General features: G+C 37.0%; 2 protein-coding genes across 2 annotated transcripts; one reads left to right on the plus strand and one right to left on the minus strand.

Moving 5' to 3' along the window:
* Window positions 1-15,910: 15,910 nt before the first annotated feature.
* LOC112054695 (uncharacterized) lies at window positions 15,911-18,137 on the minus strand. Its single transcript, XM_052891554.1, has 3 exons — window positions 18,095-18,137; window positions 17,412-17,765; window positions 15,911-17,067 (listed from the first exon to the last, which is right to left on the minus strand). The coding sequence occupies exons 1-3, from the start codon at window positions 18,135-18,137 to the stop codon at window positions 16,007-16,009; spliced, it is 1,458 nt and encodes a 485-aa protein (XP_052747514.1). The 3' UTR covers window positions 15,911-16,006.
* A 4,145-nt stretch (window positions 18,138-22,282) lies between these two features.
* LOC112054693 (cytochrome P450 6k1-like) lies at window positions 22,283-23,937 on the plus strand. Its single transcript, XM_024094558.2, has one exon. It carries the CDS (start codon window positions 22,327-22,329, stop codon window positions 23,812-23,814), a length of 1,488 nt encoding a protein of 495 aa, XP_023950326.2. The 5' UTR covers window positions 22,283-22,326; the 3' UTR covers window positions 23,815-23,937.
* The last annotated feature ends 1,622 nt before the right edge of the window (window positions 23,938-25,559 follow it).

A 25,559-nucleotide genomic window follows, 5' to 3' on the forward strand; every position in this document is an offset into this window, starting at 1 on the left:
AAGAATCGATTTTTTTATATATAAGGCGCCCGGTATGAGAAAAATCCGAGGGGTAAAACCAACTGAACTAACGAAAAAGTGTCACGTTTTTGGTGCGCACCTTTAGTGCGCAACTTTCTAATTTAGCTGTGAGTGTATTGAGACGTACATAGGGTATGCTGTATAGGCGACTATACCTATATACTATATGTTATTGGGCTTGTTTGTTTAATGATTATATCATTGTAAGAGTAAAATATATAATGTGATGTATATTATAAAGTCTATTAGTTATTTTACAATTCTATACATTTAGTCTTCTTTAACATAAGTATTACTAAAGCCCTACTCGATGTGCACTGTTTACCAACAAAAAAAAGTGTGTATGTTAAAAAAACAAAAAGTTAGCTCGAAGCACGTCTCAATACTCGCGCCTTATAAGTGAAAGGTGCGCACCTGCCTACAGCGTGCACATGGGTGCGATGTGCAAGTTGTTGGCGGCACAGCGCACGGTGAAAGGTGCGCAGAATAGGTTGCGCACAAAAAACGTAACGCATGTCATTTCATAACTTATTGGAGTTTACTCCTTAACAATCGATTTTTCATTTATACCCCTCGGTACGTTTTTTGTGCGCAACCTATTCTGCGCACCTTTCACCGTACGTAGCCACCATAGCGTGCACATGCCTAGCACGCACGTGCACGCTGTTGGCGGGCGCGCACGCAGCGCTGCACCTCGGTTGCGCACCTTTCACTTTTCAGGCGTTGCTATTGAAAAGAGTAAACTCCATTCGTGCGACGGAGCTGACACACTTTTTTTTTTTTTAATTATTTTAAACTATTTCCATTTTTTCTTATCCTTATTAGATAAAAGGAAATTTTATATTTGAGCGCAAATTACACAGTGAAAAGGCGTTCAAACAGTCCCAGCCTTATAACAATATTACCAACCCACTTAGTAATTGTATTTTCAAAGAAAACTAGAGCGGCGACATTTGTTGAATCTAAAACGAGAACATGAATTTTATATACGCTAGAAAATCATACATCGCGTTTATTTTATCTGTTTAAACTTCAGCTATTAAAATTCCGTCTTATATTCTTTTGTCTAACTTTGGAGATGTTTATGAAATTATTTTGAAACAAAAACTATTAGTAAGTGTATTGTGTTGTCATTCTGAAACTCAATTTTGGTCAATGGAAAGTAACTATAATATTACACCCACATGCTTAGATGAATTATGGATCTATCCTTGATTACGCTTTTTCTTCTAACTAAACGAAAAGCTTACTATGAGAAAGTTAGTGGTTCATTATTATCGGCCGATGGACGTCTACTGCTGGACATAAATCTCTTGTATAGACTTCCAAACATCACGGTCTGGAGCCGCTAGCGTCCAGCGACTTCCTGCAACCCGCTTGATGTCCTCGGTCCATCTGCTGGAGGTTCTTGACACCCCTTGTCCCGCCGTTACCATAACCGCTACCAGAGCCAGGAATAGCGAGGTTGCTGAGGACTGCTTCTGTTTTTTTTAATTTATACTAGGAAATACTAATAAATAATCTGTTTTTTTAATTCATACAACGAAATGCCCATGAATAACTAAGCTGTTTCACGCAAAACAGTTTTAAAAACGCATTAGATCGTTGATCCTATACTTTGACACAGGGGTAACGTCTAACGAGGCAGGTCCTTTTTAAAGTAGTGCAATATAACATGAGTGTTGTGTCCAAACTAAGGAGTGTAAGCGCCAAGTCGCTAATCTTGGCGCATTACATACGAGTATAGTAGCAGACATTGCGTCGCAGCTCTGCTTACACTTTAATTGCTCTAACACAATTTATGTTTGTCGAGAACTGAAACCGTAATATATGGGTGAGTTGTAAGCTTAAGGCTCAGCGCAAACGTGTCAACTGCCTTAATTATCGGTGTGATAAGTATTAACATAATAATTCGTATATTAACTGATTCATTGATTCTAGAGGTTCTTGGTTCGAATCCTGGGTTGGGCTATGAAATAATTGAGATTCTTTTTCTTCTAAGAAATTGTCAGTAAAAAAGACTGACCTACTGACCACAGACACATATGCCTGTGGTCAATTAGTTGGTAGTGTTACAGTGCCCTGAAGAGCATTGAGTAGTCAATCCAGTTCATTATCTTTATCTGATAATTATCGTTTAAAAGTTTCACATTGCCTAACCCACATTGAAGCAGCATGACGGGTATTATCTCCATATCCCTTTTACCATATCACCTGGATCTGTAGACATCATTAACAACCCATATTCGGCTCACTGTTGAGCACGAGTCTCAAATTAATTATAAGCCTAACCCTCTCATCAAATAAGAGGGTTAGGCTTATAATCCAAATTGCAATGCAAATTGGCAGACTTCACACGCTTAAAGAATTAAGAAAATTCTCAGGTACGCAGGTTCCCTCACGATGTTTTCTTCACAGTTTGAGAGACGTAATATTTATTTTTTTTAAATGCACGTAACTTGTTAAAGTTGGATGTTCCGGATTCATGACGTCCTCCAAAAATACAATATCAATACGTCCTCCAACAAAGGAAGATGTGGCTGTAAAAATAGGCTCATATATATGATTAACACATTCATGCAACAGTGCACCAAAAGATAATTTTGTGTATGTAATTTTTTACAAGTTTAAAAAAAAAAACATATTTTTTGGCCCAAACCCAAGACCCCATGTCATGATCCACATCGACTTAAACAAGGAAGGTACACTATTTCACCGTGGCCATCAATATTTGAACGTATTTCGGCAACAAAGGTCAGAGGCGGTCAAGCGACGCTCGATGGCACTTAAGAGCACCTGCGCTCCAACACTAATGACCGGGAGTGTACGCCGACCCTTATTATTTTGTACTAGCTATATCCTACAACTTTACCCTTATATTTTCCGGGTACGAGAAAATTATTAATTATAAAACTGGGTGATTTCTTTTCTAATTTACAGGTTTAGCATCATTATCATGATCATATCAGCCGATGGACGTCCACTGCAGGACATAGGCCTTTTGTAAGGACTTCCAACATCACGATACTGAGCCGCCTGCATCCAGCGAATTCTTACACCTCGCTTAATGTCGTCAGTCCACCAGGTGGGGAGTCGACCAACACTGCGCTTTCTGGTGCGGGGCCGCCATTCCAGCACCTTCAGCAGGTTCAGAGTATTAGTATGAAATTAAATTAGTATGTTATAGTCTGATGACTTCAGTTCGCGAATCGCAAAGCTGAAGTGGGGCAAATAGTTCGGAAAGCCGATCGACTTAGGGGGTCCCAAGGTACTCGAATGGCGACCTCGCACCTGAAAGCGCAGTGTTAGTCAACCTCCCAGTAGTTGGAGCGAGGACATCAAGTGGGTTGTAAGAAACCGCAAGAGGCCTATATCCAGCAATAGACGTCCATGGGCTACCGGCATGCCGCCAAGCAATTTAGTGTTTCAGTACGATGTCGTGTAGAAACCGAAATGAGTGTGGATTTTCATCCTACGCCTAACCGTCCGTTCCGTCTTAGATTGCATCATCACTTACCATCAGGTGAGAATGCAGTCAAGGGCTAACTCTCAAAGAATAAATAAAAACATCCAGCAATGGACTTCCATCGGCTGTTAATAACGACTATAAGTAAAACTATGTGAGTTTATTAAAGTTAAAAGATTTAATCCTTGCTCCTGTAGATAAGTATTAAGATCTTAGTTGCTTTGGGAGGTAAGGTTCAAAAATACCGTCCAAATAGAAAGCGTAATCAAACTTTCATCTTTCTACTATATAAAAATAAGTCGGGTTTTCCTTCCTGACGCTATAACTCCAGAAAGCACGAACCGATTTCCACGGTTTTGCATTCGTTGGAAAGGTCTCGGGCTCCGTGAGGTTTATAGCAAAGAAAAATCAGGAAAAGGTAGGGGTAAGGTAGGGGTAGGGTAGGGTAGGGGTAGAGTTGGGTAGGAGTAGTTAAAAGTTTACATCGAGTTACACGCGGACGAAGTCGCGGGCGTCCGCTAGTGATACAATAAAATATTAAATACAATAAAAACAAATTGTAAAGTTTAATTTAAACAGTGATGAGTGTATTCCAATAAAGGACTCGAGTCTAACGCAAATTCTTCCTTCGCAGTACCAACTTTACATTTTCAAGTTTCTTCAACTTTTGCCATGAAATACATAGCTGAAATGTGCCACAGTATAGCATTCACAGTAAGCCCAGATAGAAAAACGTATTTTTGTGCAATGATCAGCCAGTCACTTACAGACACAAATCTATACTTCTATATCTAAATATATAAAACTGAAGAGTTTGTTTGTTTGATTGAACGCGCTAATCTCAGAAACTACTGGTCCAAAAAATTATTTCAGTGTTAGAAAACCCATTTATCGAGGAAGGCTATAGGCTATATATTATCCCCGTTTTCCAACGGGAACCACGCGGGTAAAACCGCGCGGCATCAGCTAGTGAATTATATTCATGACTATAATATACTACTACATACATATATCATGACGGCCTTTACATGACTATATATCATGACGGCCTGCGTGGCGCAGTTGTATGCGCGGTGGATGTAAATGACGGAGGTCCTGGGATCGATCCCCGGCTAGGCCGATTGAGGTTTTCTTATTTGGTCCAGGTCTGGATGGTAGGAGCTTCGGCCGTGGCTAGTTACCACCCTTCTGACAACGACGTACCACCAAGCGATTTAGCGTTCCGGTACGTTGTCGTGTAGAAACTAAAAAGGGTGTGGATTTCCTTTTCCTTCCTTCGCTTCCATCTTAGATTGCATCATCACTTACCATCAGGTGAGTTTGTAGTCAAGGGCTAACTTGTAAAAATAAAAAAAAATATTGTGTTGTTGATTTACCGCTCTCGTTTAGGCCGTGAACAGACATTTCGCGCGACATCCCGCGAATTCCATTCCGAATTGAAATTCGGATGACATCATTTTTGTACAGCCTCGCCCCTAATCTATAATTTGCTTCGATCCGTGACAGAAGAATATCTTTACAAAACTTTTGTTTTTGCATAGGTTTACCTCGTTTTGGAAGAAAGCTGAAAGTTACAAAACTTCGCAGCAACCCTTGAAAAACAAGCAAGCGAAGCAAACAAGCGAAGCATGCGAAGCAAGTTCGTCTAGCGAAGGATTGGCACGAAACTAAAATCTGGCAACTGAAAACATGATAAAAAACAAAACAAAATATAAATGAAATGAATGAAATGAAATGAAATGAAATATACTTTATTGTACACCAAAAATAATAATAACAGACAAGAAATTAACTTAAAAACTAATGTACAATTGGCGGCCTTATCGCTAATGAGCGATCTCTTCCAGACAACCAATCGAAAAAAGAGAAAATAAATCTATATTATTAAGGATTAAATACATTTTTCTTCATTATTTTGTAGAATAAATAATATTATATCAAGTATCATTAGGCGATAGCAGATTTCATTATATTTTCTACGCTTTATCAAGAGATATCATGTCCAAATCGCTAAATATTTAGCTTCGTGGCAAGTCTTCGGTAGAAACCCTTAAAATTTAAGCAAGACCATCACGAAGGTAACTGACAACTAGGACATGATAAGTTTCACATACACCGTATAAGGGTTGGTAGAGTGCGTGGACCTTTAATGGTAGGCGTCCACAGATCCGCATGAACGTATTGGACGCATCAAACGGATTTTTAGTTTTACGGTACGTAAAATCCGTTCGTGAGATCCGTACGATGCGGATCAGTGGACGCACTTGTATGATTTTCTATACAAATAATACAAAATCCGTTTGATGCGTACGATGCGGATCTGTAGACACCTGACTTAAGGCGGCAGACTTCGTAACTTTAAAGATTCAGTGAGATTTTTCTGCTTCTATAAAATCACTTCATATTGAGTGCGAAGTGCTGGTAAAGTTTTGTTCTGGAGAATAATATCAACAATATCGAGTGAGATAACAATCAAGAGGTCACTTGAATTGAAAAAATATATATCGAATTTATTCCGAAGCTCTTTAAAACTGTAACCCATACAATCAGATCGAGTTAGATCTAACGTGAAATAGAAAAAAAAATGAAAATACGATACAAAACAGCGCATGTATGAAAACCTCGTCACAAAGGCTGTAACAAAATCTCTGAATGGATTTTCGGAACCGAATTTATTGCAACGAGTTTTGATTGATTCACTTTTGCGCGATTTTTTTTTTCTTTTTTTTTGCATTGTAGTGAATATGTAGCAAGCAGTAAAATGGTTTAACGATAAAAAATTCATAGTGCAGTGAATTATCGCGCTACTATAAAGTGGCTTGAATTTATATTTATTCACTTTATTGAACAATTTTAAACACAGATGTGCCTGAAAATACAAATATTAAAAATAATCTTCATCGGAATTCATGACATAAATTATATGTATGATTTGTTGCGTTTCGATGCTTAAGAATTAAGATACTGTACTCGCCTACCTACGTAGGTAGGTAGCACCTTCATGAGTGAATAGACGTAATCTAGCTCAACTGACATCTACCTAGACTTTATCATAGCTTTCAATCAGCCATTATAGCCAGCAAAGAGATCCTCTGACAGTACCAGTTACAAAGATCACCCTTATTAGGTACTAAAAAAGGTGCATATTATCTTTTAAATTATACGTGAGCGATTTTATGAAAACACTAACGGCCAGTTTTTTCATCGCAAGTAACAGTCAAAGTAACGTCATAAATCAAAAGTGACGGTCTTATTCACTGAAAAATAAAGTCTTCTTTACTACTTACTACTTTTACTGTTACTTTAGCTTTACATGAAGAAACTGGCTGTAAGTGACGAAGTAGGTACCTACTTTTAGGAGTATCAAAGCATTTTATAACAGTTGCTACAGCTGCTCATCATCATCATCATCATCATATCAGCCGATGGACGTCCACTGCAGGACATAGGCATTTGTAGGGACTTCCAAACATCACGATACTGAGCCACCTGCATCCAGCGAATCCCTGCGACTCGCTTGATGTCGTCAGTCCACCTGGTGGGGGGTCTGCCAACACTGCGCTTACTTAAGCGCAACAGCTGCTCATCTGGAGAGAGTTACTGGCATATTTCTACTTTCGACGGCCTCGGTGGATTTACAAGACAGAGGTCCTGGTTCCAATCCCCGGCTGGGCCGATTGAGGTTTTCATAATTGGTCCGGGTCTTGCTAGTGGAAGGCTTGGGCTGTAGCTAGTTACCACCCTACCGGCAAAGACCGCCAAGCGATTTAGCGTATCGGTATACGATGAAACAGAAACCGAAAGGGGTGTGGATTTTCATCCTCCTCCTAACAAGTTAGCCCGCTTCCATCTTAGATTGCGTCATCATTTACCACCAGGTGAGATTGTATTCAAGGGCTAACCTGAAAAAAATAAAAAAAAAATGTATTTTTGCTGCCAGGCAGCATTGCTGCATTTACAGTCTGAAGGACATACATGGTTGCTGGTATATTTAACGGCACAAGGCACATGTGGGTTAGTACCAGGTTGATGTAGGACGTCTTATTTGTATGCCTTTTGAAGTGAGGCGGTGGTTTCCACATACCATCAAGTGGACGATTTAGTTAATCCGTCAATTAGTACTTAAAAAAAAATTCTTAATATTAAATAATTATATACTTAATACAAATACTTAAAAAATACGTAAAAGATTAGGCGTTGGTTTTATGAAATAGATAATATTGTATAGTAATTTATTTTTTGATTACTTAACCCTTAACGGTAGTGGCACAGTAGATATATTACAAGCAGTAGTTGGACTTCATACTAAAGGTCGAAACGCGAGCTATACCTACGCAGCTCGTACGTGGGGTGATCGTGGGGTGAAGACCGTTGCGACTGTGCCGCGGTGACGAACGCAGTGTATTGGATTTTTTAATTATGACGACTAGGAAAAAAGTTATTATTTTTATAAAGTTTGATTAATATTTTGTATTCTAAAGGCATAATTTAATAAATATATAAATAAATGCTTAAATGATAAAATTGTGTAAATAGGTAAATGACGTAAACGTTAATATAATATTATTAAATAATTATTTATTAACTTCTTCATTTAGGTTGTTTTCTTTGATTATTATGTAATACATAGATTTAAATCTTATGACATGTATATTTTGTATACCTGTATTTTAAGGTAATAAAGAAGTTACGTAAAGAAGTTGTTTGAATTTAACAACATTATTGTGTTGCTCATACTTTAATGTATTTGAATAAAAAAAGTAAAGAGCCAGCTGATATCAATATACCTATCCAGATTTTTTTATTAAACTACTAGCGAACCCGGTCAATCTCAATTTGTTTTTTGTAGTTCCTTCCCTACATGCCAAGTCAGGGTCAATTTTTTATCGTCTATTCTATAGTGTGGGGGTATCGTTATCGGTATTTTTGTACATTACATAAGGGGTTAAAGTGCTAACATAATCTACGGAACCCTACACTGTGCGTGGCCCGACACGCACTTGACCGATTTTTTATTATTTGGTCACCTAGTGTGGTGGTAATAGATAGATGGCATCACCAAAATAAATATATGAAGGTCCTTCAAGATCATTGGTTAGTATCAGCCTTATTTAAATCTACCAATCAAAAAACAACACGCATTTTATTGATCACTTCCTATTTTACTACAATTTACAAAGTATTTTATTTGTTTATTTAAAAAAAAGTATATTTACAATCACATAACTAAATGGAAACACAAAGTTGGCAAATGTAATTAAAATGCTGGAGACAGGCAGCCCTATCACATGTTTACGGAGCGCGCGGCTGTAGGTATTTATTTCAAAAATATGGCCGAGTTATTATACTGCTTGTAATATATCTACTGTGGTAGTGGTGAACAAAAATCACACTAATACGTGGGTCTACAGGACCCACCTATTTTTGATGTTAAATATCTGACATTTTTATTTTTACGTAACTTTACTTTAAAATGTTAACAATCATTTCATAAAACAAAAGCAAGAATAGAAACGTTTATTATTATTTATAATGACATTCCTTTTTAACAGATGTTATTTAAAACATGCTTTCAAAAAATAATCTAAAAAAAAAATAAAAAAACAATAAAAAATTAAACGCAACTCGATTTTTTCACACGTTCAAAAATTCAACATGGGACCCACGACTATAGTTAAGGGTTAAATACCTGCATTATAATCTCTCCAAAAATGCTTCGGTATCAGAGAAATGAGAGATTCTGTGCGTGCGTAAAAAAGATTTTTGGTTCTGGCAAAATTACTATACGTACTCGTAGTATGTCGATACGTGTGATTACGGTGTTGCCTCACTGTGTCACTATTTGAATTTGACAACTTTTGGCGAAAAATTGCAAACCTATTGATTCACTATTCATTGCAAATAGCACTAATTACGAAAGCCCATATAAAAGAAGGAAAATTCCTCTCGTTTCCGGAGACAAAGATCGTAATTCGTTCGCAACTCGATTAGGCGAACGCCTCACGTTTACGATTCGAATTTTGGCAGTAAAAAATCTATTAAGCCTTTGTCGGACGGTTAAATGATAATTGGTTTGCTTTGAAAATGCAGGCTTCCATTTCTTTTGTGATTATTGCTGAACGTTCGAATGATGGCTTCGAAAACGGACGGAACTTTAATTTACTGAGGTCCTATAACAGTTGTAATTTAAACGTGAGTTTAACAAACATAAAAAATATTTTACTATGAAAACAAATATATCTATATTGTTTGTTGTTTTTTATTTTATTGTAAATACTAAAAATCTTGTATTATATTGTAACAAAATTATTGGAAACGACTATATATATATAGCTAACGAATTTAATGACATATACTAAAAAATGTGAACGTTGTGAGAATCTATAAGTAGCTAAGCATTCACTTACTCTATTAGCCGTTGATTTTTTTGGAAGAGAGAAGGGCGGTGTATAAAAATAAAGGCTGATAATACGATAATTACATAATAAAAATCTCCTCTTCTCTCTCTTCTTCTCATTGTACCTCTTTATTTATGCGGTTCCTATATACGTTAACCTGCCTCGCTACTCAACATACCTACACGTTATAGAATTATTGTTACGGCGCCGTGTTCCCTGTGTGACCAATCTCAGTGCCGAGCAAGCCGCATATTCAAAAATTGCTTGTCTCCTGTCACGGAATCCTAAAAAGGAAAATCTACCTTTTAGGCCAGAGTTCCAACGTAGGCGGCATCTTCGCTAACTCTTTACGTGATTGAGAGAGCCCAACTCTATATAATCAAAGGATAAGTACACAAAATAACTGTCTTTAAGTTTTTGTTTGTCTGTTTATCTTTCAGTTTATCCGGGCTAATCTCTGGAAGAGTTGAACCGATTTTAATAAGACTTTCTCTGGAAGGTAGAGGATGTAATGGAGCAACATAAAGCCTACTTTTATCCCAAAAAAAATACATGGTTCCCGCGGGATTTCAGAAAAACAATTTCAAGCGTACGAAGGCGCGGGTTTCCGGGAGTATGTTATAAAAACGCGTCGCTTATAGTGTAGTTACAAGTAATAGTTGTAATAGTGCCAGTGATATATAACGTAGCAAATAGTGGTGTCCCATTAGGTCGTTGTATCGCGGCACTGGCATCAAATGATTGCGTCGGGAGAGGGAACGTGACAATCGCGTTAATATACTTTTTGGCGGAAATTCGTGAAATACTGAGCCGCTATCAGTTTCGTGATCAAAATAAAACCCTCCGCCGTCCCGCGTTTGGGTTCCGCTGCGATATAAAAGAACCGTTAGGCCCTATTATTTACTTTTAGCTTATTGCCTATAACTTTGTTATTGGCCCGGTTATTCGGTGATCGAAAAGTCGGGGAGAAATGATTAATAACTTTTAGTGGTACATCATAAATTAAATATTTATTTTGTACATTTAGACGTCCACTTAATCGCATCGTATCGGACGCATCGCACCAAACGGATTTTAGTATACTTTATAGAAAGTCATACAAGTCAAACTATGGGCCTCATAAGAAGGCTCAGTCACACAGCGGGCGATAGAACGAGCTACGTTAGGAGTATCTCTGCGTGATCGAATCAGAAATGAAGAGATCCGCAGAAGAACCAAAGTCACCGAATAGCTCAACGAGTTGCGAAGCTGAAGTGGCAATGGGCGGGTCACATAGTTCGAAGAGCCGATGGACGTTGGAGTGCTGGAATGGCGACCCCGCACTAGAAAGCGCAATTTTGGTCGACCCCCCACCAGGTGGACTGAACATATCAAGCGAGTCGCAGGGATGCGCTGGACGCAGGAGGCTCAGAATCGTGACGTTTGGAAGTACCTACAAAAGGCCTATGTCCTGCAGTGGACGTTCATCGGCTGATATGATGATAATGATGATAGAAAGTCATACAGGTGATCTATGTGACATACTGATCCGCATCGTACAAATCGCATCGAACGGATTTTATCTACCGTAAAATTAAAAATCCTTTTGATTGCAATGCGCCCAATACGTATACGATGCGGATTCAACACCCGGCCATGGGTTCGAGCCCCGTCCGTTTAACTATTGTCATACCCAATTGTCGTTTTAGGAGTGCGACTGTATGGCTTTGGAAAGTAACGGATTTCAAGTGACCACACCCTCAACTGTTCAAGTTTAAAGCATAATATTTTTTTAAAAATTTCTTTAGCATACTTTGAGAAATCATGCCCCAAGTCACCAGTCACTTAGCTTAGCGGCAACTCTTCGAAAGACACCTTTAAATATCAATCTTTAAGCCTTGAAGCTTTAGCGAAAAGTTATGTAGTTATGTCTAAGAGTAAGAGTAAGAGTAAGAGTCTGACGATTGTAGACATGCTTCCTCATGATCTCCCGTAGGATAAATGTTTTAAACTTGGACGGTTCAGACATTTCCGCTACCTTCCCTTACTTAACCATCAGAGTCCAAACTCTACCATACTTACATAGGTACATTTGCTAAGTTTCAACCTATATAAAATATCTATATCTAGCTTTCGAATGCTCCCATTCTAAAAAAGATCAGTGACGCTTTTATAAGTTCTAAAAGCAATGTAATAAAGATGTACTAAATACGTGACTACACATCGAATGCAATGATTCGCCAACAAACAACAAGTGATTGTTTCAGGAGCGCAATCTAAAAGGCATTATAATAAAACTGATCTCACCGCAACCGTTAATGGTCCGAATAGAAAAAGTTATCCAGTAACAAGTTCCACTAACTCGCGTTTGTGCAAATTACTTTTTTATTTATTTCAATGAGTGAGGCACAGTGGAGTGGGTGCGGGAGAGGCGGGTAAAGTGGTTTTTGTCGGCGCTCTGTTTATGGCCAATGCTATAGACTCTTTGGTGATGACTGTACTGTCTATTCTATTAATTATTTTTATCTACATACCACAGTTCGTCTATGCTAACGATCATGAAAGAATTATAAAGTGCGTTACATCCGTGGCGCAGCGGTATGCGCGGTGGATTTACAAGACGGAGGTCCTGAGTTCGATCCCCAGCTGGGCCGATTGAGGTTTCTTTATTGGTCCAGGTCTGGCTGGTGGGAGGCTTCGGCCGTAGCTAGTTACCACCCTACCGGCAAAGACGTACCGCCAAGCTATTTAGCGTTCCGGTACGATGCCGTGTTAGCCCGCTTCCATCTTAGATTGCATCATCACTTACCATCAGATGCGATTGTAGTCAAGGGCTAACTTGTAAAGAATAAAAAAAAACATAAATTATTACGAAACTCTTATTTTGATTGCCTCTTGTTGTATTTTTCAGTCTGTCCACTGGAAATTTTCATGCAGTTTTTGCAGATGCGCTTGTAGCAACGTACATAAATACATAACATACCTAATGCTTTGTTTCATTGATATCTTATGATCGCCAAACAAACTAATTTCACCCGACCAAATTCCACTAAAGTAGGTAATATAGTTTGAAGGACGTGGTTGTCTGTATGATTACCTACAGGCATATGAGACTTAACACCTACAATTCAGGTTGATGGACATAGGGTGACATTACTTCCGTCCCTTCAGAGGTGTTGCTCTCTTTATAGCCGATAGATTTTCTACTTACCATGCACCAACTGCGCGGTCAATCAATAAATATTGATTTTGATTTTTGATTTGTTTGATCAAACCATAATCGGCTCACTGCTGAGCTCGAGTCTCCTCTCAGAATGAGAGGGGTTAGGCCAATAGTCCACCACGCTGACCTAATGCGAACGCATGCACCTCCAACTTTTCAGTTGTATGCATTATAAGAAATTAAATATAACGTGTCCCAAACGGTGAAGGAAAACATCGGGAGGAAATCCACATACCAGAGAATTTTCTTAATTCTCTGCGTGTATGATGTCTGCCAATCCGTATTATGCCAGCGGGTTGGACTATTAGCCTAACCCCTCTCATTCTGAGAGGAGACACGAGCTCAGCAGTGAGCCGAATATAGGTTGATAATGATGATGTGTAATTATAAAGAAAAATTTTGGTAAAAAAACAATAAATATTTTGGAATATAAAAAATCTATACAGCAATTTCCTAGTAATTTCCCATTAAGGAAAAGCTACGGAACTCATCAAAAAAATAAACAGTTCGTGGATATCCGTAGCCGAGATACTCCGTACTTAGCTCGAAGCGCTACGGCGGGACAAACTTTCATCTTGGCGGAAACAAATTTTTTCACTCCACCATCTGATAACTCTACCCTGAGCGCCATGATTTACACTTTGAATTTCTTTCAGATAAAAGCTTTCGCTCGTTGTAAAATACAAAGAGAAACAATATTTACCTGCCATTTCTTTAAGTACCCTTTTGCGGTACTAAGTTTTGCTAATTTTGTGAGTGCTATTTTAAAGTTACATCTACTTACATTCCTTAGTTAGGTAGGCTCAATCATGCGGCATTTAGATTTACTCTTGTGCTAATATTTTCGGAAAAATCAGAATCTATCGCCTGTATTGCGACGCATTTGTGTGGAAGAGTCATGTTGAAAAATAAGTAATTACTAGCGGACGCCCGCGACTTCGCATGGACTTTAGTTTTTCACAAATCCCGCGGGGACCATGGATTTTCCCAGGATGAAAAATAGCCTATGTGTTAATCCAGAGTAAAATTTCTTTCCATTCCAAATATCAGCCAAATTGCTTCTTTTCAACCCGGAAAAGTCCATGGTTTCCGTGGGATTTGTAAAAAACTGAATTCCACGCAGACCAAGTCGCGTGCGTCCATTAGTCGTTTAATAAATCACAATACAATAACGGGATTCTGAAATAATTCGCTAAATGGTACCACTATTCCAAACGACATACGAGTAGGAATAAAATCTGCAAATCGGTAGTCGTAAATCTCGTAATAACTTTTATCTTGGACGGCTGAGTGTCACCTGTCGGGGAATGAAACGGGATAATGCTGATAGCAGATAACTGGAGCCGGTACGTTTAGAAGCGTTCGAGTTAGATTTAAAACGACTAGTTATAGGTAACACTAACTGACGCAGCGCGGTTTCACCCGCTTGGTACCCGTTCTCGTAGGAATACGGGGATAATATAGCCTATAGCCTTCCTCGATAAATGGTACAGCTAACACTGAAAGAATTTCTCAAATCGGACTAGTAGTTCCTAGGATTAGCGCGTTCAAACAAACAAACCAACAAAAAAAGATATAGATATCGGTTCTGTTTGTAATTTATAACTAGCAACCAGCGGATTTACCTTCGTAATTCCTGTTTCTTTGACAACATGGGGATAATATATAGCATAAGTTAGTAAATTTTAACTTCATCTATCTGCCAATGAAAGTCTCGTCTGTTTCAAAACAACAGACAGATGTATTTTTTTATATTTGAGTTGTTGCTTAAGTATCATGTACCTACATTCATACTATTTAAGTGAAATCCTGTTAATTTTATTTATTTGTAAATTGTATAGATTGATTACAATGCCAGCCATACCGTATTTCATTTTATAAATATTGTTTAAAGTCTAAAAATGTAATATTAAGTACAAGTAATATAACTATTGAATGTGTCTTTTATAACAAATTAATTTTTAAAATCATTTCGTTCATTTAATAAATCCGTTCAGCAGTTTGGAAAATATGAGGTAATATATTATTATTGGAAAATATGAGGTGCAAAGAATATTACATACATACAAACATATATACATACAAGATACGCGCGAAAAACATAAGCCTTCTTGCAGTGGGGTAAAATCGTATGCGGCTATGACATTTTTATTAAATGCGTAAAAAGTTTATTTAACCAGAATCCCCAAAGCAATCGCATCATAATTCCGCCATCTGCCCTAATAACGAACGTAACGCCTTCTATAGGGTCATCAAATATAATGACGTTTAATAACGAACTTTTATACGCAATATCGCCATTAAAGGGATCATTATATCAACGGGCGGCTTTAGCACATTTCTTTGTATGGATGACACCAAAATGAATTTTCGTAAGTATTTAATTGGTCTGGGAAATTAACTTGTCTATACTAATATTACAAAGAGGTGAAGTTTGTGCTATTGTAGAGGGTAATTAATATCTGGATCTACTGGACTGATTTTGAAAAAGTCGAATAAATGACACAGGAAGGATGACAATTAACGAAAAACCCCACAGCTTTAAAGAAAAATCTCTTGCTAGAACAAGGAGGAAATATGAGCTGAAAATTGCTTGAAAAAACCTTTTATTTTTACTCTTTCTAGTGTCTACGTGAATCTCTATGATACATTTAAACTTAATGCATGCAACAGGTATTTAACATTTAGTTTAAAAGTAAATTGGTATCACTTACTTAACTAATTAATTACTGTATTGCAAAAATTGTAAATAGTCAAGCTTAAATTAGTTTACATACATAAAATTAAATTACATAAAAAAGCTCAAATCAATTTACTCGTACACACAAAAAAAATAGTTAATTAATTTTAGCTTTTAGTTGTTTGTGTTTCATTAAACACACGAAACCAAAATATTTTAGTCCAAAATGTAATTAAGTTTCACTTTATCTTCCTACGTTTCAGTTTCCGCATTATTCTCTGCTTTGTTTTCCTGTAAACGGATGCTGGTGTAATTGGTACAGGCGTAACATTTGAATTTACGTTTCCAAAAGATGCAACACTTTTGTCCATAATAGGTACTGCGGTAGATATGTTCGTTACATTTTCCATTTCAAACACAGTCTCTGTAATAGGTACTGTGGTAAGTGTATTCGTTGCATTTTCCATTTCAAACACTGTCTCTGTAACACTAACATTAGTAGTTGATTCATTAAGTGATTTTCTGCCCATTACACGTTCCATGAATTTTAAAGTTACCTCATTCTGAACGTCTATTTGCTTGGACATATTGGCTATGAATTCGGGAGCATTTTGATAAGTCTCATTGTTCTCATGCGAATATTTGTTAACTTCTGCGTTCTCGTTTGCAGAGTCTATCGAAATTATATTAACTGTTGTTTTGTTGTTTATAACTGTATTATTATTTTCCTCTAACAGAAAATCTATATCAGCAAAGTTTATGCTAATCTCAGTAGACGGTTCCTCCTTAACTGTATCATTATCTTCTATATTTAAAGTAAACACGATATCTTTTTTGTTATCATCCAAAGTGTTTTCTATTAAACCATCAATCAACGTTTCCAGTGTAAAGTTTGCAGTATCAGTATGGTATAAATATAAACCATCGATGTTAGGTCTACTAGAGTCATCGCGTTTAGTTAAATATTTTTTGTAAAATACTGGGCTATAGTTTGTAGGTTCATTTTCAGATGATAGAGATACAAAAAACTTAGTTTGCTTTGTGTCATCATTTTTCTTATAACGGTGCACACTCTTTAGCGGTGATATTCCGTGCAACAAATGTTTCTTCGCCGGCCATCTTGTTCTTGATATGTCGATATTTTTTACGTTGTTAATTTTTTCCGATTTTGTATTCCTGACTTGTTCTGGTAGATTATATTTCATTTTTAATGTAGGTACTCTTTGGTATTTGAAAACTAGATCTTTAAATGGATTCGATTGCAGTATAAAATCACTAATTTTTGGTCTGTTTCTCGTCTCTGAAATTTAAGATTTTAAATGATATATGATTATGATACTAAAAAACTTTCGAGCTAGACTCATAAAAAGTTTGTAACTCCTTTGTTAACAATTACATGCGTTCTAATTTATTATAACAGAGAAACGATTATTTGCGAGAATTCCTAAGTATTGAAACATCGAGAAACTAAATATTGAAACATCGAAGTGATGGTCTGTCGTCTTAGTCGTCGTTTATCTTACTCGACTGTATTTGGCTTTTTACCCGACTGCTTATCTTGTATGTATATTTATATTTTAATTGGAACCTCTTTACAACATTAGTTTAGATTAATAACATTCTTAAATAATGCATTGAACTGACCTCTATATGACGTTGACAACGCAGGTGCCTCCATAAAATCATCCACAACATCCTTGTGTTCGACTGCAAACGTAGCTGATTTAGTCGTAACCTCAACATTAACCCTTCGAACAGTCTCCCCCAAACACTTTGTATCCTCGACTCTCCTCTCTGGTCTCCTCAAACATCCGTTCGGATAGCAGTAAGTGGCTTGGTCTGCGCACATTTGTATGCAAACGCAAGCTGGAGGGGTGTTGTGGAACTCAACGAAAATGAGGTCGAAGAAACGCTCTACGTAGGATGTACTGCTGAGGTTATCGCACGGGTTAAGTTTCGATGACTTTGTGTTTATTGATACGTATTGGCTTTTGCATACTGGAAAAATATATTACAAGCGTTATTGTGGATCTAAACCGTGGTTTATTTAAATAAAAAATAATCACCAAGTTATTTAATTATCAAAATGTGTTGTTAGGGGCAAAATCCGATAACGGCTCCAAGGGTTTTTTTCCATATTTTGATAGAGAAAGGTGCAAAATTAGAGAATTAGCAAATATTTTATTTCGTACTTTTAGTAGAAAGGTTCTTAAGGAGAGCTTCAGCTATTATGAGTGAAAAAAAATTGTATAAAATCTTTTTCTGCATTTTTTGTGTTTTTGCTCCTACAAAAGTTTTATAATGATAAAAACATTTGAAGTCTTTACCTGCGAAGTATGTACCAAGAATCACATAAATAGAAATTCTCATCGTGATATTTTTTTATACTAATCTCGGCCAAAGTTGAGTCCTAGAAAGAAAATTTGTTGGTAAAAAAATTTAGTCTTTATAATCGAAGGAAAAAAATAATCACTAATGAATGCAGTTTTTAAGAAAAGGTACTACATAATATAAATAATATGTAATTTTTATTGATATACGTGTAATCTTTCAAGTCCATCTTAAGCAACATAATCACTTGATCATCATCTTCTTCATCTTGACCATCAGATGATCCCACCTCAGCATTAATTTAAATATAATAACCCTTCTTGCAGTCGGGTAAAAAGATATTTAGAATCAATTGGTCCATTAAACTAAAACAATAAAAGTTTCACTTACTCTAACTAGTGGTACTGCATTTATCAAGAAGGCGGAACATCGTTAAAAATTCAAGAGGTATTTCCTAGAACGGGTCGTTTATCTGTTTCGGACTTCAGCGACTGAGGGAAACAGAAACTTTGCGGAAATCTCGAAAACGAACAATACCGGTGTTTCGACCAACTCGTCAGGTGAGACGACTTTCTGTTCCAATAATAAAAAAGGGAATGAATTTAATTAAAAAGTAAAGAAACACACGTAACATCGCAATGTGTTTAATATGCCACTTCTACAACTGAAATGGCAATAAAATATCAATAAAATGGCACGATCAAGATTTATCTTTCGTTCACTCCGCTAAACAGTCTAGCTGTAAATCTTAACAGCTACAAACCTACATACATAGCATACCTAAGCTAAAAAAAATCCCGCAGCATATAAAAGTATAGGAAATCCGGAAAACAAACTACAGAATAAGATATATACACAGAAATTACACTTATGTACATAACTAATAAAGACTCATTATTATCATGAAATTAAACACAACAGGATGTTACGTAGAACAATATCATTCTAATCAACGATCCTGACAATCTTTCACCTCTGTATATTTTGAAGATCAAATGGCCCAGTTCTATAAAATATTGAGAAACGTTCCTCAAACCTTCTCCCCTGCGGAGAAAGGAGCCTGGTTACCTGTTAAGGATGTATATTGCTGATATCCTGTTTTGAAAAATAAACGAGTTTCAATGGAAATTGTTTTCGCGTGTTCAAATCTTATTGAAGTCGGTACTACATTGTGGAGTTTGTATATAGTACGAGATCCGGCATAAGAAATATATACCCTCATCGATTATTTACTTTAAATTCAACCCCTAAAGTGGTGAAATAGGGCTTGAAAGTTTACTTTGATTTCCACGCGGATGAAGTCGCGGGTGTCCGCTAGTATATAATATACTTAAACAATACACTCATCGCTATCTAGATAGTGATGAGTGTATTGCTTACTTTGGAGCTACCTAAGATAGCCGATTTTATCATAAATATATATGTATTTATAAACTACATATAAATAGGAAACACACCCAGACACTGAAAAACACCCATGTTAATCACACAAATATTTTTCAGTTGTGGGAATAGATACAGAGCCCAGAGTCACTACCTACATTATCATTATAATCTCACCGACCTGCATTGTAGCAGCGTGGTGGGTCGAAGCTTCATATACCCTCTAGTATTAGGACGAAAGGGGTCCCTGTAGTTAGAATAGGCCGATTTTGATAATACTTTAATGAAGTATAAACCAAATTAAGAACAGTATAGTAGAAACCCATCGCCTATACCACTGCATTACTGTTTGATAGCGTGGTGTAGAGGTTGCATTTATCTATTGAAGTTCGTTCTAAAACCAATCTGGACGTATGGGGCAGAGCCAGTCATTCCAATATAGAAATACTCCAGAGATATCAGAACCTAGTATTCCGCACGATATTAAATGCTCCTTGGTTCACTAAAAAAGCGGACATGCATGAATATCTCGAAATGCCGACAGTCAAGGAAGAAACAACAAAAAACGCAATAAAACACAAAAGCAGACTACTAGAGCACACAAACAGTCTTGCCAAATTGCTAATAACGCCTGGTAAGACGAAAAGGCTAAAGCGATCCACCGTGGAAGAGTTGTGTGGTAGACCAACCAATGTATGACCATAACACGAAGAGGCGCTTAATGTAGCGACCTCCAATCTAAAAAACATCCTCTTCTATCAAAAAAATCAGTTTATAGTCGACTGACTGATCACTGATGGACTTAACTAAACAAAAAAAAAAAATATTTTTTTTTTATTTTTTTTATTCTTTACAAGTTAGCCCTTGACTACAATCTCACCTGATGGTAAGTGATGATGCAGTCTAGGATGGAAGCGGGCTAACTTGTTAGGAGAAGGATGAAAATCCACACCCCTTTCGGTTTCTACACGGCATCGTACCGGAACGCTAAATCGCTTGGCGGTACGTCTTTGCCGGTAGGGTGGTAACTAGCCACGGCCGAAGCCTCCCACCAGCCAGACCTGGACAAATTAAGAAAATCTCAATCTGCCCAGCCGGGGATCGAACCCAGGACCTCCGTCTTGTAAATCCACCGCGCATACCACTACGCCACGGAGGCCGTCAAAATTAATTATATTAATATTAAAGAGGTATTGAAGTTCGTAAACGTAATATTATATTTGTGCTGCTCGGAAAAGCAGCAATCTAGAACGTTCTGCTACTTGCAGTAATTTCTATACCTTTAAATTGTTATTAACTCATTTTAAATCACATAATAGTAAGTTGTTATCTACAAACACGTTCTAAAGATTATTTATTAGGTATATAGACTGGTTATGCTCCGCTATTTTACCCGTGTCACTATTATACTATTATTATAAAGAGACTAGCTGACGCCGCGCATTTTTACCCGCGTGGTTCCCGTTTCCCGTAGGAATGTAGGGATAATATATGACCTGTAGCCTTCCTCGATAAATGGGCTATCTAACACAGAAAGAATTTTTCAAATTGGACCAGTAGTTCCTGAGATTAGCGCGTTCAATCAAACAAACAAACTCTTCAGCTTTATAATATTAGTATAGATAAAGTTAATAGTGTTGTTGGTCTACGGAACCGATTTTCAAAATTCTTTTACCTTAGGAAAGCCACTTTATTTAGGAGTGTATACCTAGGCTATATTTTATTCTCGTATTATCACGGGAACGGGAATTACGAGAGAAATCGCGGGGAGTCGTTTTTCAGTTGGACTCTTGCCGGCAAAGTTCGGTTCATGTATAAGTAGACGTGGTACCTACTACTCGTTCATACCACTATTTATATTAGTTGGTGGAACCCTAGAACTGCCGCCGTTCCATTTTTGTCCCATCTGCAAGTTTGATAGTCTGTAACTTTTGTATTTTTTTATTTACAAGTAGATCCTTGAAACTTTTTGTCTTTTATTTATTGATTGTATTTTATTATATTTTCTTGTTTATAATTATATATTTGACCACTTTAACTTTTCTTGTTTATAATTATATATTTGACATTTGCCAAACTCGAAACTGCCCATGACGCAAGCGCTCGCATAAATTACTAATACAAGAATATTTAATAAAAAATAACACGATTTACCTAGAACAGTTCTAGGTAAATCGTTTTATTTTATATATTACGTATAATAACCAGGGACAGTTACTGTGTCGAGTTGTCTGACTCGAGCTCAGCAGTGAGCCGAATGTGGGTTGATGATGATGATGATGATGATGATGATGCACGGACTTAAATACATATGAACATCAGTACAGCAGGCCTAAAACATTAGCCTAGATTTACCTAGAACCCCTGGGATATTTTTGTCCCACCAGTATTTAAAACTATATTGATGTTAAATCATTGCCTTACATATTGAACATCAGTACAACAGCCCTAAAACATTAGCCTACCCACACTATTAAAATATGCAGCGCTTATTAGATCGTTTATACAATATAGGCAGTTCGAAACGTCGTTAGTGACATGATTTACGGTAACCTAACGAGATTCACTCATTAAAGCAAATAGCAAGAAACTAAAGTGCGGTGATATCGCCGAAGTTGAACGGAATAGCGATGAATACGTATGATTGACACGGGCAATTATTTAATAATAATTTAAGCGATACAAACAAACAAAATGCATACACTTGGTTCTATTAAATATCAATTTGTAAACACCAATTAAGATAATATTAATAGGTATGGTTATTATAAGTATCATCAGAATCATAAGTTATGCTTCACTTGAAGTCTTGAAAACATTGTCATTTCTTCTTTCCGCTTCAGCGATGTTGCTGGTTCTGATATTTGTGTGCACTTTTCTGATATTCATTTATTTAAACGGCAAATACAATGAAAATTACTGGACGAGACGTGGAGTCACCTTTCACAAGAAAAATAAGGTCATGGGAGTCTTTTGGGACTTTCTGACAACGCCTCGATCGTTTTTCGAAAATCTTTGTGACATTTACAAAGAATATCCAAATGAGCCTGCCGTGGGTGTTGGATCTTTTTTTACACCTTGTTTGTACGTGCCTGATCCTGTCAACATCCAGCACGTATTGGCATCAGATTTCGCGTCGTTCAATCACCGAGGAGTTGATCCAAACGAAGGCGACGTACTAGCGGGAACTATCTTGTTTTTGAGCGGAAAGAAATGGAAATTAATTAGACAGAGTATGACGCCACTATTTACATCGACTAAACTAAAAAGTATGTATTACATAATCGATAAGAGTGCGCAAGATTTCGTAGTGCATTTGAAGGATAATCCAAAGTTGCTAAAAGGTGACGCGTTTTCGACGCTTTCAACGTTTTGCTGTGCAGCCGTCGGTGCAGCAGTTTTTGGCGTGACAACACACTCTATTTTTGACTCACCCTTTCTAACAGTCGCTCGTAAAGCTTTTAAACCTACACTTGTACGTAATATTAAGTTCGCCATTGCAAACTTATCTCCATCAATATTCAAATATCTGAATATAAACTTTTTCAAAGAATTCGAGGATTTTTTCATCAACGCAATCAAACAAGTGGTTAGACATAGAGAAAATGAGGACGTGAAAAGGCACGATTTCGCAGATATTTGCGTTTCCTTACAACGGAGTGGAAAACTAGTAGATCCCGAGACTGGATACGAGTTGGAGCCAACGGACGAGGTGCTCGCAGCGCAGGCGTTTTTCTTTTTCGTGGCAGGCGTTGAACCTACCGCCGCTGCTATTTTCGCCACATTAGTTGAACTAGGAAAACATCCGGAAATACAACAGAAAGTGCACGAAGAAATCGACCGCGCTTTTGAGGAAAATGATAGTAAAATGTCTTACGATACTGTAGCCAATATGAAATATTTGGACATGGTAGTTTGCGAGGCAATGCGATTGCATACACCTATAGGTTTTCTGACACGGAAATGTATTAGGGACACTGTACTACCGAATGGAAATATTAAAATAGAAAAGGGAACAAAGATTTTGACTGCACTATATGAGCTGCATCACGACTCGAAGTACTATCCAGATCCAGAAGTTTTTAAACCAGAAAGGTTTTCACGGGAAAACAAGAACTCTGCTATGGATTTGACTTATATGCCCTTTGGTAAAGGGAACAGGAATTGTGTGGGGATGAGATACGCCCAATTACAGGTCAAGGCTGGCTTACTGTATCTGTTGCGACATTTCACTGTCAAGACTATAGTAAATAACAATCTGCCTAAATATAGAAAGGATCAAGTACAAGTAAGATTAAATAATGTTGATGTAGAGTTCAGTCCTAGAAATTAAAATTATTTTTATGCAATTTTTACTACAAATTAAAATATGGAAATATGTCAACTCTACGTTTTAACTTTTTACTGTTTGCGTTATTCCATAACAAAATTTGTTTAGAATAATAAATGTTTAATAGATGAATTATGTGTTTTATTAAATAATGTTTGCTAAATAAATTTAGATTAATTAAATAATTTAAGAGGTAAGTAAACCACCGAATCCGAATAGAATCGGTTGGGCAGCGTTCGCGAATCTCTGCGACATCTTTTCGTCCGGAATTCCTCAGTGCTTGAAGACGAAAGTCTTCGAACAGTGCGAGTTGCCAGTGATGATTTACGGATCCGAGTCCTGCGGGCCTATTATGTATCTCAGTGTATCATTCAAATACACAAAGTTACATAATAACCCTGCTGGTAGCTAACTGTGGCCCTCATAAAATGAATGAAGCTATGTTTAAAAAAGTCTAGAATCAATAAAATAAATGATTCAGTTATTATATAATAGCCGACGCCGCGCGGTTTTACCCGCGTGGTTCCCGTTCCGGTAGGAAAACGGAGATAATATATAGCCTATAGCCTTCTTGATAAATGGGCTATCTAACAATGAAAGAATTTTTCAAATCGGACCAGTAGTTCTTGAGATTAGCGCGTTCAATCAAACAAACAAACAAATAAACTCTTCAGCTTTATAATATTAGTATAGAGTCGGTTGATTTTTTTTCTATTTTAGTGAATAAACCTATTATATAATACGTGTATAAAAATTACTATTATCATACTAAATTCACGTTACAACTTCACCTTCCTTAAATATTTCATAAAAGGCAGATGTACGAGTATGTTACTCTAAGTTTAGTTCAACTTTGAAAGGAATAACATTGTGTGACTTTGATTTAAAGAAAATATTGATTAAAAGGGGTTTAGTTTTTTCCTTTTGACGTACGTAACCCTAAAAATATTAGTAAATATGAGATATTCAAATTTAAACTCCAATTGAATGAACCGAAAATAGTCGCGACTTTGTCATTAGAGAACATTGTCAGAATATCAGCTAATGATAGCACGGACACACGGCACTAATTCTAGTCTTTCAACTAATTTGCTCTTATTGTTTAGTTAACAATATACAAGTTATTTCGAGTCACGTATGTCTTGTGTATTGTGTAACTTTATTTTAAGTATTAGTCTATTACTTACCTAATATTTAAAAAAAAACTATTATGAAAATGACGGTTTCGTTAGGCTAGTGCTTGGCCTATTTGGTTTCGGATAACGAAGTCCTAGTCCTAGAGTCCATTGGACTATAACATTGAGATTCCTTCCAAGAAATCATCATCATCATGATTATCAACCCATATTCGGCTTACTGCTGAACTCGAGTCTCCTCTCAGAATGAGAGGGATCACCACGCTGGCCCAATGCGGATTGGCAGACTTAACACACGCAGTCAATTAAGAAAATCCTCTGGTACGCAGGTTTCCTCACGATGATTTTCCTTCACCGTTTGAGACATGTGATATTTAATTTCTTAGAATGCACACAACTGAAAAGTTGGAGGTGCATGCCCCGGACCAAATTCAAGCCCACATCCTCCGGAAACGGAGGCAGAGGCCCATCCACTAGGCTATCACGGCTTATTATTACAAGAAATACTCAGTAATCATTCTCAGCCCGGAGTTGGGAAATTGATGTTGTTACACTCCCGTGCCTTGGAGAGTACGTTAAGTTATGTTTATGGTACCTCATACATTTTATGAT

Source organism: Bicyclus anynana, chromosome 4 (assembly GCF_947172395.1).
Source record: "Bicyclus anynana chromosome 4, ilBicAnyn1.1, whole genome shotgun sequence".
Lineage (NCBI taxonomy): Eukaryota > Metazoa > Arthropoda > Insecta > Lepidoptera > Nymphalidae > Bicyclus > Bicyclus anynana.